The 16,704-nt window shown below is 35.2% G+C and overlaps 2 protein-coding genes across 2 annotated transcripts; both read left to right on the forward strand.

Annotated features, from left to right (window-relative positions):
- Positions 1–1,535: 1,535 nt before the first annotated feature.
- Positions 1,536–1,844, forward strand: LOC134750721 (uncharacterized). The gene has a single exon (XM_063686327.1). It carries the CDS (start codon positions 1,536–1,538, stop codon positions 1,842–1,844), a length of 309 nt encoding a protein of 102 aa, XP_063542397.1.
- Positions 1,845–3,608: 1,764 nt separating this feature from the next.
- Positions 3,609–8,476, forward strand: LOC134751585 (uncharacterized). The gene is made up of 4 exons (XM_063687385.1): positions 3,609–3,915; positions 6,795–6,962; positions 7,555–7,704; positions 8,297–8,476. Exons 1-4 carry the CDS (start codon positions 3,796–3,798, stop codon positions 8,474–8,476), a joined length of 618 nt encoding a protein of 205 aa, XP_063543455.1. The 5' UTR covers positions 3,609–3,795.
- Positions 8,477–16,704: the final 8,228 nt, after the last annotated feature.

Here is a 16,704-nt window from a genome sequence, read left to right on the forward strand (position 1 = left end):
TTATAGCTGTTGGTTTTCCATGTATGAAATAAAAATAAAAAAATAAAATAAAAATTTAGATGCGTGGTAGCCCCTGGTCTGGTAGCCTTATATTTTAATCGCCCTCGATGAGGTACAATTTGAAGATGGTAGATTGCAAAAACCATCACATCATGTACAATAAGTCAATAACTTTTTATTTGTTATGTAAAGTGCCTTTCAACATGCCGTATAATGAAAACGAGCAAGAGCTAGAAAACTAATAAAATATGTTATTATAGGGTATTTGACTGTATTTAAAATAAATTATATTATACCATGCATGAAATAAAGCGCCTAATGATTAATAGAGAAACGGAGACAGCAGTTATTTTCAGGCACAATCTCTATTTTAAAACCCGTATAAAACTATAAAGAGTAGGTAATTTGATTGTGACGTCACATGTTACTGTTTCATATAAATTCCATAGTAGCAATATCGTTTTGACATTTCGAAAAAAGAAACTGATTTGACTTGTAGTCAAATACCCTATTTACCTGTCTAAGTATGTAATATCTAATCTCGCATTCGAAGTGCCACTTTTCATTAACAAATGACACTTGATTTGTTCTTGTAAATATGGTTAATCAAAGTCAGATTCAACTTTACCTTACAAAGCTTTTACTGTAAACACACCGTTCCCCTGTGTTTTCGTCTAGATCCCGCTGAGTTATTGCTAGCGAAGCAGAGATGAAGCATTTTATTTCCCGCGTGCATGAACGCTTAAGAAATCCGAGTGAAAATTATTTATATCTCCGCCATTGAGAATTAAGTCTAGCAAATAATTTATGAGGAAACATCGATTGTAAGGAAAAATGACTGTAGGAGATTGGATTCAATTTCTGCAGTCTTTTAGATCTTTTGAGTTATCAAGGAACGTCAGTATATCACTTAGATTCTTTAAAAATACCTAACACACGTAGGTACATGCACAGTAAGTTGCAGAGTTAAGAGGCAACAGGAGTGATCATTTCTCCATACAAACGTACTCGACTGTTTCCTCCGTGGTTTTTCAAACTAGAGACTCACTTATATCGAGAAAAGCACTAAAAACTGTATATTTTTCCCATTTCCACTCTATCTCATATGGTACGTTAATTTGGGGAAATTCTACCGATGCAAAGCGAGTTTTAATACTCCAGAAGCGAGCGATTCGATTACTGGCCGGAGTCCAAGCCCGACATCCGTGTAAAAAACTTTTTAAACAAAATGGCATCATGACACATTTCTCCCTAATACATATTCCAAATAATAATGTTTGTGAGAAATAATTTACATAAGTTCAAATGTATCGAGGTTACGGGTAAACAACTCCGATCTACAGGGAGACTACGCACAGTGCCGCGTCGCATGGCACTTTCAGTCAAAAATCCGAGGGTGATAGGGCCAACGTTTTATGAGCGTCTACCTACAGGCTACAACGTTGCGAACAGAACCATCTGACGAAGCATTTGAACGCCAATTGAGATCCTTTTTATTGGATAATCCATTATATTCTGTAAAAGAATATATGGAAATGACGTCTAAAACTAGGCTGGATCGGATTCGCAACGAATACATCAGGGGCTCCTTCAAAGTCGCACCCATAGGTGATAAGATGGTGGAGAGGCGAATGCGCTGGTTCGGGCACGTGATGAGAAGGGATGAAGAGTACCCAGTTAAAAAGGCTTTAGCAATCCCGGAAAAGAGAAAAGGCGGAGGGCGCCCCCTAGCTACGTGGTGGACAACCGTATCCAAAGACCTGGAACGGGCTCAGCTTGAAACGCAAACAACCCAGGGCAGGCGATCCTGGCACCTAAGGACGAGGAGAGCCGACCCTAAATGAAGGGATAAGGCTAGGAAGAAGAAGAAGAAGACGTCTAATATTATCAATAGATTTAATTAATTATATGATATGATATTGCTTACCTATTCTTATATTGTAATGCATTGTACTATAATTTGACGACCATTACGAGATACCTAGGTATAACTAGCCATATTGACATCTTTTTCGTAACCATGCTATTATTGACATCGTATATTTATTTCCCAACATTTATTTGACTTTGTGATGAATTTTTATCTGTATTGACATTTGTATATAATAAGTGACGATCATAATATAAATTCGTATAGATTAAGTTAAAATAATTTATAATGTAATTTAATATTATGAAATAAATAAATCTAAATCTAAATCTATATATAGTCTAGGTAAAGATTCTTAGGTTTGATTAGGAAATGGCACAATACAAAAACCCAAGTTACAGTAACGTAAAAACAAGCTATAAATTACATGATTGAGTATATTCATTTTCTCTGGGAGATAACAAATACTCGAAGGGGAAACTTCAATCGGAATCTAAAAATTACGACAGTTTAAAAGTAGGTGTCATTTACATAAAACTACTATATCGGAAATGATAAACAGTCTCGTTCGCCCCATTTGTTTGTTCATATGAAATTGATAGATAAAAATTCGTGCGAGAAAGAACTTTTTACCATTATATTGAGATTTTTTTTATTCAGATAGCCTCCATCTGAATAAAAAAAATCTTCAAAATCGTTAAATAAAACATTTCAAAATCCGGCGAAAAGTTATGGTTCGGTATTTATAAAAAACTACTAGGTTTTGCGAGTTGCAACTTTTTTATATGTTTTTAAGATCTTAATGTTCTTTCAATGACCATCTCCAATAACTTAACAATTTTTTTTATATAAAATATTTCATGTGTCGAAAATTGTCACCGTCTACCGGAAAAATCTGGACCTTTTTGTTTGCAGTGAAAATTATCGCATACCTATAGTACGATTGCGATTTTTCTTTTAGTTATACATATCACTTATATCTTTTCCATGTTGTTGTTTAACACATGAAAAAATATGCAATAATTGCTTCACCGATAAAGTATATTTATAAATATTTAAATTCGTTAACACCATCATGGTAATGTCAATGTGAGCTTATCTCCGTGTATGAACAACAAAATACCACTAAAGGTCCTCGCTCAATTTTTCACTTAGTATAAAATGCATAAAATGATTTCACTAATATAAATTCACATAATTGAATCGTGAGAAATATTACGAACAAATTTGTAAAATGTAGTTTGTCACAACAGAGCATCATCACCGTTAATGCTTTGGTTTAAAGAAGTTACGAATGATATATTAGAATTAATTACTGTAATTAATGGAAAACTACATGAAGTTTATTATGTGGCACAGACGTTAACTACTATTATTCGTATTCTAGAAACAAAAACATGAAACCCTCAAATCGACAACACCATACCCATCATCACCGGGAAAAATTGACGACCGATGATGATGATGATGAAATCCACCCATGTACAAATTGATCTTTGAGTAGATATTTAGTTATGCCTCCGGTTATATATGTTCGGTTGCTTATGTTTGTCTGGCTGAGTCACAAAACAATCTTAACTCAAAATAGCTACCTTAACTACCTACCACATTTTTTTATTTATAGCTGCTTTTTTACCATTGCCTGTTGTCACTAATATAAATTGCTTATGACTGTAACTAGAAACTGCTATGGTAGAATCTCTTAAAATTGTAATAGGGATCTCTAGTTATAAGGTTTATCTATAACAATGTGGGTATTATGTGCACGCAATATTGTTGCTGACTGATATGTTGTACAACATGACATGCAAACGTATTACTTGCTGCGATCTCAAAAACCATATCACAATCACTGATCAAAAACAGCGGACACGTGGTTTCTAGATGTTTATCGCGCATTCTATATAAGGTTTAGTACAGGTAAAATGACACTATTATTTCTGATCCTAGATAATTTATTTGTTGGTCAAAGAATGAAGTGCGAGTACATTGCGGTGAAAACATTATATTTATTCGTAACTTTATTTGGAACTACTAAGGGAGATGTAAGTAATGTACCTAGTAGTATTCGTAATAAAGTAGTACTGTGAACTTGACTATGATCCAATACTATGGTCCATTTTGTATGTCTCTTAGGGCCAGTTGCACCATCCACATTTGACAGCAATTGGCCGTGAACTATGAAACTTCCCATACAATAAAATTTTGCGAACGCTTTAACGGTGACAGACGGTTTGGTGCAATCGACCCTTAATAGTGAGAGCTTGACCGCCTGCAAGACGTTTAAACGATTTTCGCCTTAAAGGTGCCTTCACCGTCAACGCTAACTGTGAACCTTATAATTAAACACTTTTAAGCTCATAATGTTGTCGTTACATATAGCATGATTACTATAGGTAAATAAGTTATTCAGAAAATAAAAGATCATTAAAATGTAATATTACAATAATATTGTAATGTTATATGTAATTTTTAATTAAAAAAATACATAAATAAAAACATACATAAATGTAAATATTACATTTTATCTATAAATTTCCGGGGTTAAACAAAGTCAAACTGAAAGTTATTGCATTCTCAAAAGATGTACGTAGTTGTTTTTTTAATACCTCTCTTTTTTAACTCTTCCTGACCACGTGTAAGTACTTTGTCAACTTACGTATTGCGTGCGCAATATTACGTGTTTAAGTAAAAAAAAACTCCATATATTTCTAAGAATATTTTAAAGTCTGTATACCGTTGCTGCTGAAGCTTGAGCGAAAGCTTGACTGAATTATATGTTAAGAATATTAATTATTTTAGTTGTATTTTTTGATTGATTGATTTGATTGATTTAATTGATGATTTTGTTGTAGACGAATGTATAGGTCTGTAGCATTGACTTTTATATTACTTCATAAAGACGGGCCTTACGAGCACTACGAATGGGGCCAATTCATGGGTGTCAAAATCGCATTTAGTAACAGCCCTGCGCTCAGTCGTGTACTCGTGTGGCGAATTGCGCAGTGGAAAGACGTCACGTAATACCGTTCCCAATTTAAAAAAAATGCCTAATTGTGTCGTGAAATTGCGTAAAGACTATTACAGAAAAATCTAATACACTTAAGAGATTTCATGTCATCGGTAAATAAATTTAAATTACAATAATTTCTTGCTCAAAACCAATTTTAAGCGATCATTATTACATTATTATGTGTGCGGCCATGATGGCCTTGTCCTTGTAGACCTGTACCAATAACTTCTGAGGTTATAAGAATATTAATGTTGCTTATTTTTTATATAGTTTCCAGACCATATACTAAACCTAAAAATAATATTTTGTGTCATCCTAGGTATTTGCTTAGGTAGAAATTTAGGTATTTCTTTTTTTAATCAGCATTCTGTAAAAAAATATTAGAGACGAAATTCTTTGTTTCCCTGTAAAGGCAAAGTGGCTTCCGACGTACACACGCATTTTGTGTCATTTTCATCCACGGGTATATAATAGTATATATAAGTTTAATAAATAACTAATATTTATCCTAAAACGCCTAAAATAATATTATAGTCGGTAAGTGAAGTGTTGTACTTTACAGAACATTGTTATATGTTATTCAAACAAATCTGTGTCAAATCCATCCACCGCTTTGGATTTAATGGACCTATTTAAACGATTATATTAGACCTAAGTATTTTTTTAACTCTAATTATTTTTTGTGTAATTTTGAATATTACGACATAGTATCAGATTGCATTGGACGTAATTGACACAAACTATGTTTTCACACTAAAAGCGCTATCCTAAATGCAACACAGTTACATGTTTTCTCTCGAATATTTTTTTCTCCAAAATAATTCAAAATAAAAAATAATTACCACAAACTAACAAATCTCTTAAAAAGCAAATTATGGATATGACACAAAACAAAATGTAAGATTTACATCTTAACAAAGTATTCATAAGCGAAAACAGAATTGACTTTAATATTTTTATAACCTAGGGGTCAAAATATAGCCAGCGGTACAGGTCTATTGTGCGTGCGGTGACTCGGCGAGATAAGACCTAGACACATATTCAATAGACTGCCGGAAGCGTGCCGAAGAAGCCGAAGCGAGACGGGTGGATAGGGAGAAATCTGCTAAATACCATATTTTTTATTAGAATAAGTGTCATTTTTGTGGGTGTTTGCGCGTGGGTGTCAAAGTTGTTTTTTGTTTTTATTGATAATAACATGGAAATATAAAATATGTGCACCATAATACAAAGTTTCGCCAAATTGTGGAACAATTTGTTGGCCATGAGCTCGCTCTTTTTCTACATCAAAACCCGGTACATAATTTTTGCACTGCCCTACCGTCCCGGCGTAGCCCTTTTTAGGGTTCCGTACCCAAAGGGTTAAAACGGGAACTTATTACTAAGACCCCGCTGTCTGTCTGTGTCTGTTTGTCCGTCTGTCCGTCTGTCACCGGGCTGTATCTCATGAACTGTGATAGACAGCTGAAATTTTCACAGATGTATTTTTGTTGCAACTATAACAACAAATACTAAAAACAGAATAAAATAAATATTTAAGTATTTACAACAAACGTGATTTTTTTGCCTTTTTTTGCGTAATGGTACGGAGCCCTTCGTGCTCGAGTCCGACTTGCACTTGGCCGGATTTCGAGATTAAGCATATTCGACTGTTTATTTATAAACCAACTCGAAATTCACAGATGTTTGATACATTGATGAAAGCAGAAAGAAGGAACTTTCATGTAGGTATTGGTCTGTTAACCCTTGTCGCTAAAGCAATTTTCACTTTTCAAGTCCGTTGCTTTAACATCCCATTTTTAACATTTGATCCGTCTTCTTTTTTCCTATGTTTACTTTTATGATGGCTTTACTGATATTTTTAAAACGTTCTACTCACAACAAGTAGGTACGTTTTGGTGTTGATTTCAGGAATGTTACCGTGCAGAATTTTCAGAAGATGTCTGGCCCTGTGCCGATTTTGACAATGAGGTCATGAAATGCGACCCTCTCGAGCTTGGTATGGTGGATGGAAAGGAGGGGGAATTGGGCTTGCAAGGAATGATCGGAATTGATGCCGAAATAGAGAATGGAACAATGGTAGAGTATAAATATAATTGATAAAACAAATGAAAATAAACATTTCTAAAAGTCCTACATCAAAAAAGATTACGAACACAAGTACAATACTGTTTATCTACAAAATTAAGTAGAATTAAAATTATATTTCGTAGTTTAACAATATTATTGTTTCAATAACATTAAGAGGGCGCGTAAAGCTAGGAATTTAAAAGAAACAAAAAATACGGCGTGCCACGCAAAACTTGCGACGGAACAAAAGACTTGACGATCGCGCGGGTTTTGACGTTTTAACCCCAATAACGGCCTGCTAACTATCAGTCTGCTGGACAATTATATCAGCCTGTTCCGAACAACTGTCAAATTTTTGTTCTGACAGGCCGATATCGTCCGGCGGACTGATAGTCAGTAGGCCCCTTTACTCTAAAAGTAGGTATACTTCTTATTAAAATTTTGCTAGTCAAATCCCTCGGCTATAGCACTAGCTATTTTATACTAATATATACTCCTATGGAATGCAGGGTAAAGATACAATTGAAAATAAATTAATTTTGCGACAAATACCTCAAACACTAATTGTACCTACATTTGACATTGATTGTGTTGTTTATAGATGAACATCGAAATATGGAAAATCACGGATATTGGAAAGGAATACCTGTACCATACTCAGGGTGAGATATGTGGCAGTTTAAAAGACGAGAACACACCGTGGTTTCCTTTGATTGATGCAATGAAGATAAAAGAATGCCCTATAGCAGTGGTAATTACTAGTTTTTTCATCTTGTAGCGGACCTCTGTTTCGTCAGGTGACCACCAAAACTCACTTATTACGACCACTAGTTCATAGCCATAGTGAACCGTATTACCACCAAAATAAGGTTGATTAGTGAGTTTTGTTTGTCACCTGACGATTTGTTTTAATTGTATAGATATTTGAAATAATCAATTAATCACGTAAATAATATATGTATTATGTTTTGTCTTAAGTGACATCGACTACTACTTTTAGGTATAGTACTTATTCGACTACTACATTTTCACGTCAATGTTTTTTAGATAGGTACTAAAAAATAATTAAAACATGCCGATTTTTATAATACGTGATTAAGGACAACTTAAATTACTTCTAGGGACACTTGCACCGTCAAGGGTTAGCCAACTAACTGAGTTAGCGTTTATACATGATTAAACTGTACTGTATAAATGGTTCACTCCGAGTTAGTTGGTTAATCGTGATCCGCAAGTTGGCCCTTAGGAAACAAGTTTTAATAAGGTCGTGACCAATTCTCTTGGCAGCCTCTTTGCACCTCGCTGAATATCTCATTATATTCTAAATTCTATGATTGTTTCAGAAAAATTATGAAGTAAAAAATTTGGTAATCAATTTGGAGTACACCAAGAATATTTTGAACCATGAAATGTGCGGCGCATATGTTGCGCGAATGTTCATGACGAAAGAAGTAGATCAGATATCTTGTCACGAGCTAGGAATTTTTATAAGTGGATACAGTTGCGATAAAACTGAAGACTAAAATGTTATACCGAATATTGCTGTCGTATTATTATTATTTTCTGACTGCACACGGTTTTTGAATTTTTTTGCAACATTAATTGTCCTTTTATTAATTTAGCCACAAATGTTCATATACTTATAATAAGAACCTAAGTCCGAAATTAAGTCTGCAGAAAAAGTTATAGGCAATTTATTCCTCGTAACAGTACATCACAGACGTAATTTTACGTCACTAAAACTTTATGTTACGCCAAACCTGCCACACTGGCCAATTCAAACGTGCACCTGACATCAAACCGATATTGGAATCATATTCATATCACTTAGCTGTCATTCGCGCGGGCGTCTCGCTCACACTAAAACATGTACGGATAACTCAGAGCGAAATGAACGCGCGAATGACAGCTAACTGATATGATTCCAATATCATTCAAATATCGGTTTGATGTCACTTGCATGTTCGAAATGACCTGTGTGACGGCTTACCGTAGGTTTAAGTACCTACGGCAACACGACTTCACAACAATAGATTACTACCAACTTAATAGTAGTTAATAGACCATTGTGGATCAATACATAGTTAATAGTACATTGCTTCCAACTCAAAGAAAAACTTATATTCAATGTCAACACTGAAATATTTTTTTGGTATACAATTTTCCATAATTTCTTGTCAGACATTATTGTTATGGCTCCTCTACACGATGGCCCAGCGCTGGACCAGCTAGATGGCCATGCGATGGTTATGTTTCCTCTACACGATGGCCCAGCGTTGAGCCAACGAGATGGCCACTCGATGGTTGACAACCGCGTCGAATGCACGCACTGTGGAAGTGGCCACGTGTAGGTGCGTACTGACATCGCTGGCCCACTACCTTTGATGAGCGGACGAAAAATCGACAGCGTGGCCGTCCCATCCCATCCCGCCATCCCGCCGCGCCATAAACCATGCGACACCACAAAATAACCGACTTGGTATCACATTACATCTCAAAACTTTTTTTGTAGTAGAAGAATTGCGTTGCGAGACGCATCTTTTTACATGTAATGTTTTTGATGGGATCTCATCTCTTTTTGTAGGTAGTCCTTCTTTTCGGGTACTTACTACTGCTTGTACGTCAGCTATCACTTTTCTCAAAGCTCATACTCATACCCGTCCCACACTATACTCGTACTCATACCTATACAATACTCATGGCATGGCCATACCAAACTATACTTGTATTCATACAATACGCATACCCATTACCCAAGTACCTACCCATTCCACACCATACCCACTCATACCTATAAGTACCATATTCATATCCTTACCATCCTCATAGCCATACCATACTCATACTCATACTCACATCGTACATCTTAGACTTTTACTTTATCTACTATTTGTAGGAACTGCAAAAGTAAGTTTGTAATAGCATATATTTATATCGGACTACAAACTTACTTATGCAGTTTTTAAATCTTTAATACTCGACTGATATTGCAATATTTTTAGGTTTTTATGGCTTAGTAAGCTAAAAACTACTTATGTTTAAAATTTGAAGCTCGTACTAGAAGTACTTTAGAATTATGATGATCGGTGAGTGAGTGAGTGAGTGTGTGTGTTAGTGACAAAACTAAGGACCTTTGATGTGCAATAATTCTTAAAATTCAGGGTTCTAGCTTTAGCCAGCACATTTTTTTATACCACGTCGGTGGCAATCAAGCGTACGGCCCGCCTGATGGTAAGCAGTTACCGTAGCCTATGGACGCCTGCAACATCGGAGATATTACACGCGCGTTGCCGACCCTTTAAAAACCTGTACACTCCTTTTTTGAAGAACCCCATACTGTAGCCCCTCGGGAAAACCTCGGCAGGGAGCTCATTCCACAGCCGAAGCGTACGCGGGAGGAAATTCCTCTTAAACCGCACAGTACGCGACCATTTAGGTGCTAGGGTGTGAGGATGAACACTCTGCCGATGGCGAACGGTGCGGTGATAGAAAGGACGTTAAAATTATAGGACGTCGAAAATGGTCTGAATGGCTTCGAGAGAAGGATGGTACGGCCGTGCCTCTTTGTTTTGCTCGACTTGGCGGGGGCACGGTAGTGCAAATCATGAATGCCTACTTGTTGAATTGTGTAATTAACACCATTCCATGAGGTATGGGTAATATATCCTTATCTAGAAAATTCTTATTAATTTCATGAGCTGTTGCATTGCAATTTAAACTTGATGTCTTTGGTAGTATGATATATTATATAGGTACCTGCATTATTGGTGTAACATTTCTTTTCTAAGTTTCTTGCTTTCTCCGTTATAGCTCCGTTCCTTACTTAAAGAGATCTTTAGCCCCTAGTTAAAAGCTATGTTCAAGCACTAGCCTCGTGCAAGCCCGACATTAGTCATTGCACAAAACAGTGCTCGTGACGTCTGCCACGGGCTCTCCGCATAAAGGAAGTACTTTAATTTGCGGAGGATTCGCTTGAGAGAATTATTTCAGACTTGCTTACTTTGCGAGCTTGTGTTCTGTGAGGGTTTGTCAGGGTGTATATTTTAGTAGCAATATTCTGATCCTACTTTATCTTACTTAACATGTGCTCGATGACAATATTTAAAAGATTGTAAAATTAAATTATAATATCTTCTTTATCAAAGTTTGGAAAAATAAAGGTGGACTTTTTAACCCTATTAAATAAAAAAGCGACACAGACAAACTAATGTCACGTGAGAAAGAGGATACTTATATTCGTTTTTTTTTCTTCACTAAGGTTTTGTCTGCAGGCCAAATATACCATGGAAAATTTACTGAATACGGTTATCGTAAAAATTATTTCCGAGCGTTAGCTTAACGAACACGAGGATACAGACAACTAGCAACGGTAGCTGTAAATATAAACAGAACGATTAAAAAATATACCTATGTACATAGGTATTAAGTAGTTATTATAGTGAAATGTACAAGTATATGTACGTCACTTAATAAATTTGTGAGGAAGAACCAACAAACTATTTGGCAAATTGAGAAAGCGTGTCCGGCTCTCGAGTTAAGTTTGACGAAAAAGGGAAAATCAAAGCGACACTCGACTACTCTTCAGCGCTCTTGGGGCGCACTGCGACAGACGAAGTTGTCGTTTACAGCGGCCCGTGACACGACAGGTTTCCGTTTCGAGTCAACTATAAATTGTTCAAATTAAGTCTCTTAGCCGAGTAGGTAGTTAGGTACTACCTATGTCAAAATAGAGAAATTATAAAAGTAGTTAGCAAAACTACTTAAATGCACCTATGGACATCGATTGCATTATAATTTATAATAACTAAAGGTTGATCTTTGGATTCTTACTTGCTATTCTAAAAAGGAACCATTAATTTTTATCTCATCTCATATCTCTCTCTCTCTCTCTCTCTCTCTCTCACAGTTATCACTAATGAACACATAAATTCAAATTGTAGATAATTTGGCCGTACTTAATATAATCGTATTCACAAACTAGAATTTTATGAAATTCTTGATAAATCGTTACATATAACATCTGTGTTTACTAATATTTTGTAAAATTTAACGAGTCTCCTGGCACGTGTCAAATTGTCAACTCAAAATTGATAAAACATCTCAAAAAGGTCGCGTGAAGTGGTCAAAAAAAGCCGCACGCACATCAAAAAACGTGATAACTAGCGTAAGGGAGTCTTCAAGAGCCCTCGAGCAGTTCCAATAATCCCGGAGCAATAAAGTTGTCAGATCTGAATCGTCAGCTAACGACGCACTTTCCATTTGGAAATCCGAGTAAACACAGAGGTGCGACGTTCAAAGATATTACGCTTTTTACTGTCTTCTTGTCGGTTTGGCGTTGGGCGTATTTGTTTCTGTAAATTTATTTATTTTGCTATGAAAAAAAAAATGAAAATCTTTATTTCAGGCAACTAGTGGCCCATAAACAGATACCTTAAAACATATTTTTGATTTTTATTTAGGGACCATAATTTTATATCCGCAACGCAGGCTTCGTCAGAGAAACACAAACTCACAATCAGCTACAGGCTTTGTCACAAAATAATACAGCAATAAAATCCGCAACAGGCTTCGTCAACCTACTTACTCTAAAATTATATACATTTAAAACCCTACAAACAAAACAAATCATCTAACTCGCCGCCAGCAGGCAGCAGAAAACATATTAATTGCAAATAGCATACGCACAGTTTAGTATTAAAATGCTTATCACAGTCATCACATAATTTTGTAAGTATGTAGGTACCTATTCCGACCTAAGTAATTAAATAAAAAGCATTCCCTATTTGTCCATGCGAAACTAAATTTAAATGCGGACAATAAACCGACTGGGTAGCCAACATTGAATACGGAACCCCATAGGAAAAGACATTTAGGAAAAAAGTTAATGGTGCTTAAAGCTCGGACGCTGTCCTGTAATTACGAATTAAAAAGTTTGCCCGCAGGACGCCGGTTTTTTTTTTCATTTATTTGAATGTGAAGAAGATAATATTGCACCCCAAATCTATATCCCTCGTCAAAGTAATCCCATTACTACTACATAAAAAATAAGGTTGTTAATTCTACGCATATTGCACGAAACATAATTACTCTGAATGCTATCTCCTCATGCAGGATATGTTTTTACCCTGTTTCTGTTCGTAAATGCAACAGAAAATTAACTTTTACGATATAGGTATGTATTTTTGCAAGGGTTTTGAATGTTAAACGGAAATGGTTTACTTTCATTACTTTGAGTACTTTGATGCGGGATGATGATTTGTCTTATTCGTAATTACAAATTACAAATAAATACTTACTGCCGGAGTTTTATGTTCAATTATCAATGAGGTACCTATGCACAATTAAGTTACCTTAGCATTAAACTCAATAAGGCTGGCACATACCGGCTGTTATAAAAAATGTCATATGTACAACATTGTGTGACAGCGACAACATAATAAAACACTATTAATAAGTATTATCATACGATGTTATAACAGCCAGTATGGGACCACCATTACATAATAAAAACTGAATTTGGTGAAATAATTGTTTTATTTTTTTAAATTGATGAATTATAAGGTAGGATAGCCTAGGTAAATATTTTTTGGTACACCTAAAACCTAAATTAATAATTAAGTGACTTTAAAAATGTAATAGGAATTTGTTTAAGTTTAATTTCTATATTAAATATCGTGAAATGTCACATTGAATTTTAAGGTTATGTTTTGTTTTTTGAATTATGAATTAAGTTTATGCAATAAATTATTTTCAGTTTATTTGAAGGCAAATATTTTCTCATATTTCATTGTTAGTTGTTATTACCTACCATAGTATAAAATTTCGGCAGTAAAGCAATGTCGCGTGTGGTTATATAAAAATCCGAATAACAATGCGTAATAAAATGTCTTATTGTGAGAATCCAGATTAGAGAGGGTACAGATTATTGTTAGGGAATTATTTTGCTTTACGACAGGAAAATAATACAAGCATCATATTTATGATGCACAATAAAAATGAGGATGGGGCGTAAAGACTGAGCATTCGGTTAGTCGTATGGTGCGTTACAACTTACATAAACTTAGTTGGTTTAGCTAGCTTAGCGGTTTCACTCACATATTTTTAGTCACTCGCGCGACATGTGCTTGAAAATGGAGACTTAGGCTCTCCGAAACATGTCGCTCGAGTGACTAAAAATACGTGAGTAAAACCGCTAAGCTAGCTAACTTAATATGTCTCACGATAGTTTAAATTCAATAACTTAGTTGATAGTCAACTTTGCATACGCACTGTACGCAGTAGATTAATAAGTACCATACATTGCAGACTCCTCCTTTACCATCGGTCACCCAATCAGTTCACTGGAGTGACCCATGGTAGGTCTATTTACTTGTGATGCACATAGGCGGAGGTGGACTAACTTGTACCCATGGTACAGTCAAGGTATTAAATATCGACACGGACAAAGTGCCAAATATTTTTGGCAATTTGTCCGTATCGACTGTACTAACCAATTTATCTTTATTAGGTACTTCGTAATTTCGCACAATAAAAAAGAATTATGATTCTATTTGATTATCATTAAAGATAGACTACGCGAATATACCTATTATGTTATATGACAAAATTAAATGATAGGCATTACTTTCTTAATTTTTTAAAGGTGTTTTTTAAAAAAGTTCTTTGAATGAACGTCATCACTGCGGCGGAAATCAATGCGGCGGGGAACATCACTCATTGCATAAGGACATTGATAGATACAGCGGCGATAACAACGACGCCGCAACAGTAATGCAGCTGCAATTGACATCCGAATGTCAAGGCTATAATATAATATCGTTCATCATCGGTCGGTGTCAGGAGAGCCGACGAATATAATTAGTAGCTATTCTACTTGGATAGAACATCATCGAAGTGCGAAAATAGTTTTATTTTTAGTGTCAAAATTTCAATACTAATCATGGAAATACCCTTCTGTATTGTATCGTGTATCGTAGCACGGGCAGGTTTCCACAGCTCGACGACTGGCGCCTATAATAGTTCGTGAGATTCCTACATCACCCTTTTGTCAGAGAAATAGTTTTTAGCTGAATACTAATCAGTAACTTAGAATAAAATAAAAATTACTACTATAAAAATAACGATATATCTATGAAATAAAACTATGAAAACGGATTATATCGCGTATATAGAATTTATAATACATCCCGACGTTTCGAACCCTTTACAGCGTTCGTGGTCAACGGGTGACTGAGGAAAAACTACAAAGTGCAAAAATACCCACATACTAAAAATAATGAACCATCATAGACTATAAACTTTAAGGCTGGTTGTACATGCAAAATCGGTTCATAGGGCTAGTTATACAATACAACTATTTTCAAGTAAAGATATATATATACGCGATAAAAACTACGCCGGCTCCAACCCTACACCTCGGACCCAAGAATATATCTACTTTTTTTGCCATTATTGTTAGGTACATTAGAATTTTCAATATTAACCAAAAATTATCATATCCATTCTACTCGGTAATTTTGGAAAAACAAAGGGTTATGGTTGGAAGATCAATGGTAGCCGTGGGCTCGATGTATTTACGGCCTACTGCACTGTAAATTCGACGATATCGCGTATCGCCGGCGGCTTCACTCGCAACGCACACATGGGACATTTTAATTCCAGTAAGACAATAATGTTATGTTTGTTATGTTATGTTTGTTAGTAAAAAATAATACTCTATGTATCAGTGAGTCGTGATTCACAGCGCATTACAAGCGCGCCAATAAGTGCGAGTCTCATATCATCGTGAATACCGCCTCTGCATCGATGATAACCATGAAAGATAATAATAATGATGCCAATGTACACACGATATAATAAATATGACTAACGTCAGTCAACTATGCTGTTGTTAGGACCAGCATAAGTATATATCAAATGAAAAAAGAATAATTATAAGCAAAAATGAAAAACAACAACGTAAAATGTGTACTTATAATTGTTACTGTTATGAATCTTGCAACTGTGGTCGGTTTTTGCTCACTGAACAAGCATTGCCATTATTGTCTTGAAATATTTTTATTTAATGAAGTCGTATGGTCTTTGGATAAATAATTTCATTGTGGCTTTTATGATTTAATGCATTGTAAAACGAATCGTATCGAAAGCCTTGGTCACGACAGTAATTGGCATGATAACAGCAACAAAGAATCATGGAAATAATGATTTCAAAGAAATTTATATGTTAATATGATTCTAAATAATGGCCCAATTAGGATAAGAATAAACATTAGGATTATTAATATTTTCAATAAAGTTAAAGTTCAAAATTCTCTAATCGGCCATTCTGACTGAAACACCAATCAGAAGCGAGCCAAACCGTGACGTCACCATTCCATGACAACCTCATTGGCCGTAATCCATACGTCCTCACTAAAGAGTTTGAATGTTCAAAAAAATATATTTCACCATTAGAATCAAGAATCAAGAAGTACAAAAAATATTAATACACGATATAAAGTAAATATTTTTTCCCCTCACTAGCTCGGAAAGCCGTCTTTTATCCTTTAAAACAAGCGGGGAAAAACGCATTTTATCCACTAGTGGGGAAAGTAATTTGACCTTGGATGGAGCGTGTTTAAGTAGCTTGACAGATAACAAAACGTAAAACGCTCATAATAATGGTTCGTTCGATATCAATTATCATTAAATAAATGGTTTGAGAATTTAATAAAAAATACCTGATTTAGCTTTATTTAATGATTTTAAGTCA

The sequence above is a fragment of the Cydia strobilella genome, chromosome 1 (assembly GCF_947568885.1).
Source record: "Cydia strobilella chromosome 1, ilCydStro3.1, whole genome shotgun sequence".
Taxonomy (NCBI): Eukaryota; Metazoa; Arthropoda; class Insecta; order Lepidoptera; family Tortricidae; genus Cydia; species Cydia strobilella.